Source organism: Helianthus annuus, chromosome 12 (assembly GCF_002127325.2).
Source record: "Helianthus annuus cultivar XRQ/B chromosome 12, HanXRQr2.0-SUNRISE, whole genome shotgun sequence".
Lineage (NCBI taxonomy): Eukaryota > Viridiplantae > Streptophyta > Magnoliopsida > Asterales > Asteraceae > Helianthus > Helianthus annuus.
In genome coordinates, this window is record NC_035444.2 from 86,670,177 (window position 1) to 86,677,238 (window position 7,062).

Consider the following 7,062-nt stretch of genomic DNA (forward strand, 5'->3'; position numbering starts at 1 on the left):
AGGTTGATACATATAGACTGTTTCGTTAAGATTACCGTGTAGAAACGCATTTGTGACATCCAGTTAATGAATCGGCCACGAGTGAGACAAGGCAAGTGATAAGACTGTGCGTATGGTAGTAGGCTTTACGACAGGACTGAACGTATCACCACAGTCCACCCCTATTTGTTGATTGCTTCCATCACAAACAAGGCGTGCCTTGTAACGTTCCAATGTACCATCCGACCGAAACTTGTGGCGAAAGAGCCACATACTACGTAGGACATTCATATGGGGTTGTCGCGGGACCAAAACCCACGTCTTATTTTTAATAAGAGCATCAAATTCGGTGGTCATGGCTTTATGCCATTCCGTGTTGGACAAGGCGTCTTTCGGGTTTTTGGGGATAGGAATGATAGGTGAGGAGTGAAGATTTAGGATGTGTTTTGGTTTAACTATGCCATCCATAGATCGAGTACGGATGGTTCGGACTGGGGGTGGGGGAGGGGGTGGCGGAGGTGAGTGGGATGTAGAAGTGGAAGTGGTCGGTGATGTAGGAGTAGGGAACGAGTGAGTGGATGAGCTAGATAGGGGACTGTTAGAATGTATGTGTGGGCCGAGAGATGAGGGACTGTTGGGATGTATGTGTGGGCCGAGAGATGAGGGAGTGGTATGTGGGCCGATATTAGGAGTAGATGATGGGGTGTGGAGTGGTAAGTGTGGGCCTGATGAGGAGATAGTAGTTGGGCTGGAGGGATGTGATAAGGTGGGTGATGGGCCGAGAGGAGAGATTGGGTGAGAGTGGGTGGTGGTGTCAACCGGGGCAGGGGAATCGGGTGGGGGAGTAGACGGAATCGGATGGGATCCAATATGATGTAAGTGTAGAGGATGGGGTGTAGCAGTGAGAAAGTCATAAGTTTGTAAGGGGGGTGTTGGATTATTGGCAAACGGGAAGATGGTTTCGTCGAAAATAACGTGACGATTGATTATAATTTGATGTGTTTTAAGGTCGAGGCATTTGTACCCGCGATGGTTGGTAGGATAGCCAAGAAAAACACAGGGCATAGACCGATATTGAAGTTTGTGAATATTTGTATGTGGAATGAGAGGGTAACATAGACAACCAAAAACTCGTAGATGTGAGTACGACGGGATACGTTGGTATAGTTTTTGTGTTGGCGAAATATTGTGAATGAGTTTACTAGGTAAAATGTTTTGAAGGTAGGTGGCTACCTCCAGGGCATGGGGCCAATAGGTCTTTGGTAAAGAAGAATGGGCCAAAAGGGTGCGGATTATGTTGTTGGTAGACCGTAGTTTTCTTTCGGCTTTTCCGTTTTGAGATGAAGTGTAAGGACAAGAGAAGCGAAACTGCATGCCATTTGAGTTGCAAAATTGTTTGAACATGTGATTGTTATATTCCTTGCCGTTATCACATTGAAACTGTTTGATCTTACGTTCAAATTGAGTTTGAATCATGTTAGAGAAGGTGGTGAATATAGAGAAAACTTGAGATTTGTGTGTAAGAGGGTAAGTCCATAAAAAATTGGAAAAATCATCAAGAAAAATAATGTAATAACGGTGACCCCCCGCACCAAGGATCGGGGAAGTCCAAAGATCGCTATGAATAATGTCAAATGGCATATTCGTATTATTTGCAGAATAAATAAAAGGTAGTTTGATATGTTTACCAAAAACACATGATTGACAAACATGATTATTCAATGTTCCATAACTAATAAGACTAGAATGTTTAAGAGAATGCAATAAAGACGATCCCGGATGACTGAGACGTTGATGCCATGTGTCTTGGGAGAGAGCAGTGAGGGCGGTAGGAGAGGTGATCTTGGTGACTTGGGATGGGTCAAAAGTGTAGAGATCTCCTGAGCTATTGCATCGTAGGATAGGAGTCCGAGTCTTGAGATCCTTCACCAAAAAACCATACGGGTCAAATTCAATAGATAATTTATTATCGGTAGTAAAACGGCGAATAGAAAGTAAATTTTTGATTAGGGAAGGTGCGTAAAGGACTTGGTTTAATTTAAAAGGTGGAAGGGGAGGGGGTAATGTAAGGTCGCCTTGTCCGTACACGGGAATGGTTTGACCATTTCCGACAATAATGTTTCGAATCATGCTATTATTAAAAGAAGACGAGAGTTTAGAGTTAGAAGTCATGTGACCTGTGGCACCCGTATCCATGGCCCAAGAGGGGTCGTTAAGTGACATTGCATACAAGGCCTGGTTGATATCGGTGGGCGTGTGAGAAGCAGCAAAAGACTGAGCCGGGCGAGGACCCAAAATTCCCGCAGCTGAGTTACTTGGTTTGGGCATCGTGGGGTATGGGCAGGGTGGTAGGGAAGCCCAATTATTCCATGAAGTCTGCTGTGTGGGAGTATTAGTTGGGCCGGCCCATGATGGGAAACATGGCCAAGGGTAAAATCCATTGTAACTGCCCATTCCAGGAGATGTATGTGGACCAACATTAGCAGAGAACGAACCGCCGCTGCCACGGCCTCCACTACCACGACCGCCGCCATAGCGACCTCCTCTACCGCGGCCACGTCCGCGCCCTCTTTCGCGGCTCCGATCAGAATCGCCCCGCTGGTCCCTTTGATCTTGATCAGAATCGCCCCGCTTGTCCCTGTTGTCTCGATAGGGCGGCGGCTCGACGGTGGTGTTGAGAGCCGTACCAGCCGATTGAGCCGCGTGTCTGACTTGGTTGATCTTTCGAGATTCGGCCATACACAATCTTGACCGAGTGTCATAGAAGTCTGGGAGGGGTTTCATCTGTTGAATAACAGATGCGGTATTTTCATATTGTTCATTCAGACATGTAAGCAATTGTAAGACCAATTGTTCATCTGTAATTGGGGAGCCGAGGTTGGTCAGTTGATCGAAGATGACCTTGAGGGCCTGACAGTATGCAGACATGTTCGGAAATTGATCGAGGTGAGTATTGGCAAATTTGTTGTTCAGATCGATTGTTCGGGTGGCTTTGTTATCTTGAAAAATATTGGCTATGGTGGTCCATGCTTCATGTACAGTGGTGTCGGGTTTAAGAACGGTGTGAAGAAGATCAGTGGATATAGTGCTGTAAATCCACTGTAATACGATAGAATCCAGCCGTTCCCAAGTTTCGGTTGGTGCCAGTTTGTCTTTTTCCAGTTCCTTGTCTTTGGCAGACGACGACGAGGTTTCAGTTATCGGCTTGGGTTGCAGATGATCGAAGACGAGATGAGCTTTGCACTGAATTTTGAACATCTCAGACCATGTAGTGTAATGGCCTGTTTCGATGTCAAGGGTGATTGGTATAAGGCTTTTGATAGAAGTAACTGTGACAGCAGGGTGTGGGGATGAAGAAGACATGGTGAAAGAGAAAGGGGTTATCGGCGCAGGAAGAAGAGTGGGAGAACAGGATCGGCTGTTAGTATAGGTTTGATACCATGATAGAATGAAAACCTTGTTGCCCCTTTCTCATTCATGATACACGTATATAAAGATGTACAGGGAATCTCCTATATGAGAGGAGATATTTACAGAATAATTGTAACAAATATGTATGATCTTGTTTCCTATAATACATTGTGTATTAATCTTGTATGGTATTTTGTAAGATGATCTTGTAGGGTAATTTTATAAAATGATCTTATAGGATAATTTTGATATTGTAGAGTATCATAATTATTTTACAAACGATATTGTAGGATAATTTTGATCATATAGGAATTTTGATTTTATAGGGTAATTTTAAAGAGTATCATAATTACTCTACAAAGGATCTTATAATTACTCTACAAAGGATCTTGTATGGTAAATTTGATCTTTGTAGAGTAATTACGAGTAAAATAATTACGAAAATGTCACCACGTTTTATTTACTTCTCCATATCTTTCGTACGTTTTGTATGATAAAATACTTTCTACGAGATCTTTACTTTATATATATGTGTGTACACAGCCACTTCATATAAATTTTCACAGTTCAGTTTCAAAAACCGTTACTAACGGACCATAAACAACCCCGACTTCATAATGATAATCGGGGGTGGTCTGTGTACAGAAATCTTTTAAAGTTTTCCTTTCAGGTAACCTCTATTTATTACAATCTATGTATCAAAAAGCAAAAGCAAAAACAAAAATTAAAAATCCAGAATATTTGAGATAGTCAATTGGAATTGTTTTATAAATCAAATTCGAGAACGGGTCATTGATGCAGATTGCGAGTTTTGTTTACTGGATACATAATCCATAACTTCTTCATTGAATAATCTCATATGATCTTCTTCAAGACTCACCACAGCTTCAACTCCATATCCATCTGGTGTATCATACAAAATGAAAGTGTTCTTCACCAACACATCTGCAATGGTACCCCATATTGGATTCCCCCACCCAAAATTCATCTGATAAAACGATCTGCCTCGAACATGACTGCACCTATAAACATCAAGATTATCAAACAACTCTTTTACATTGTTTGCAGACTCCCTTACACTCAACAACCAATCATCCAGCCCACTAACCCCAAGTTCTTTGATCCCTTTCTTCAGTTGAGTCACCAAATTTCCCAAACTAGTTTCACTCTGATCACGGTTTGATGTTGTGAAGTACCAAGTGAAGTTTCCTATAGAGTTATCCGGCAATGGAGGTTCCACTCGGGGCCTCATGTTTACTAGCTGAATTAAAGTCGTGCTTTTGAAAGACCCCGTTTTTGTAGTTGATGCATTAATCGCGCATTTGTAAAGAAGTGCGGTTACAAGCGCGATTTTTGTAGGGTTTTCCACTAGCCCGGTTACTGATTGTTTCAACCGGGCTATGTCTTGTGCATCAAATACATATCTTTTCGTGACAAGGGGTTCACTCATATCGAGCTCGATCTCGGGCATTATGTATTCAAGATTAAAATAAGGGATGGACGTAGCAAGAATCATTGGTGGTGGTCTCACCTCATGACGGGCAATTGCGGCCCAATCGCTAAGAAAAATCCCAAGCGTGGGTGCATCCGCAACCTTGTGGGACATAGATATAGTTAATGCCATTCCTCCACACTCGAAGTAAGTTGCTTGAGCCGCAAGAAAGCTATAACCTACACATGACCCCTTCCACAAGTAACCTTCAGGAAAAAGTAAGCTTTGTGTTTCGTAATTAGGGTTGTGAACAAAATCTAAGAGTCTACAACCAATGATTTTCGCTTCCACAAAAACGACTCCTTCGTCGTTGCAATCTACTGTGATCCCGTCTTCGCTGAGTCTTCCCGCAAAAGGGTAGTACTTTGTTAGGGTTTCGGATAACGATTTTTTCAAAACATCACTGCAAGTGACAGTTTTGGACTCGTATAACAGAATAATTGGAGCATATGTATGCAAGGTGAGCTGATCAAGCAAGGAGAGTTTAAAAGTTTTGAGGTGATCTGGTGTCCGGGATGAAGGTTTGATGATTTCTTCAGAAATGATCTCCATTTCGATGGTTACTTTGCAACTAGAGTTCATTGATTATATCACCCCAATTCCATCAGGTTGCCATTTTTGTTTTTGATGTCATTTGTTTTTTGCTTTAAAGTTGATATTTGTTTTATACAATATTTTCTAAAACATATATAACAGTTTTGTGTTTTTTGTTTTTTTTTATTTGCCGTCCTAAAGATCATTATCGAGTGTTGGTACATAAAGATGAAACAAAACACAAAATAAGGAGAATGAGAAAGGCCGACTAACTTGTACAATAGGATAAGTTTGGAGAAAATGACGAAAACAGTCATTTTTTTTCGATGATACACGTATACATATATAGTAATGTGTAAAGTATATCACTTATTTAGCTGCGAGAAACGTAACTAAAAGACACATCAAACTTGTTTTATATAAACAACTAGCATTAAGCCCCTGCGTTACAGCGATTCTCATAAAACTGTGTTAAGTAGTAGCAATACTATACCATTATCAGCGACCACCAACATCGGAAAAGCTCGTAAAAACAAAATAAATAAACACGGGAAAAAAATAACGCCGAGCGAAAAGCAAACGTAAAACCTTTGAATCACGCATGCTCATTGCTGAGAAATTAAACTGAAACATAAAACATAGAAAAAAATAACCAAGTCCATCCTGGACCCGCGTGTTGGAAAAGAGTTGGGATTAAATTGCAAAACATGAAAAACTTGGGTTAAAAGTAAAAAACAAAGGGTCTAAATTGCAAAATTAAAGTTATTTATTAATTTTAGATAAAGATATAAGGATAAAAATAAGTTATATCTATATTGGTTATTAATTAATATTAATATTAAAAGAAATTTATTAAACAAATATAAATAAAATTTATGAGGTTGAAGTGGAGAATGACATGTGTCATTATTTGGAGTCTTTTATTATAAGTTAGATTAGATTAGATGATTTAAACAATGAAATCCCTGACAACATGTCATGTATAGATTCGTGTATGTGCTATTATTTGCGTATATATTTGCACATATTACTACTCGCGTATACAACTAAATATATAGTGTAGTTTTCAGTGGCGGAACTAGAAGAAAAATTCAGCAGTATCCCAAACTTTTTTCTTAAACCCACGCAATAGCGTATCACGTTTTTACGGATAAGGGTTCAATGTAATTTTAATATACACAAACGTATATTAATTTATTTTTATAGAGATACTACGACCACTATAATGACTATAAGTTGGAAACGATAAGTTAGACATTTATATCAATCAATATTTGTTTTGAGTATTTTTTATGAAAATTTATTGTAAAAGATAGATCTTTACAATAAATTAAAGAGTTAAATGCCATTTTAGTTCCTGTGGTTTGGGCCATTTTGTCAGTTTAGTCTAAAGGTTTTATTTTTAACCTGTGGGTCCAAAAAGGTTTCACAGTTGCCATTTTAGTCCATTGGGTTAACTTCATCCATTTTTTTGTTAACGAGAAGGCCAATTCGGTCATTTGATGTAACTCTGTTAACTAAAAGGGCAATTCAGCCATATAAAATGACCGAATTGGCCTTCTCGTTAGCAGAAAAAATGGATGAAGTTAACCCAGTGGACTAAAATGGCAACTGTGAAACCTTTTTGGACCCACAGATTAAAAATG

The 7,062-nt window shown here is 39.8% G+C and overlaps 1 protein-coding gene across 1 annotated transcript; it reads right to left on the reverse strand.

The window, feature by feature from the left end:
• Positions 1 to 3,937: 3,937 nt before the first annotated feature.
• LOC110893148 (acylsugar acyltransferase 3) lies at positions 3,938 to 5,472 on the reverse strand. The gene has a single exon (XM_022140265.2). The coding sequence runs from the start codon at positions 5,462 to 5,464 to the stop codon at positions 4,163 to 4,165; it is 1,302 nt and encodes a 433-aa protein (XP_021995957.2). The 5' UTR covers positions 5,465 to 5,472; the 3' UTR covers positions 3,938 to 4,162.
• Between the last annotated feature and the right edge of the window lie 1,590 nt (positions 5,473 to 7,062).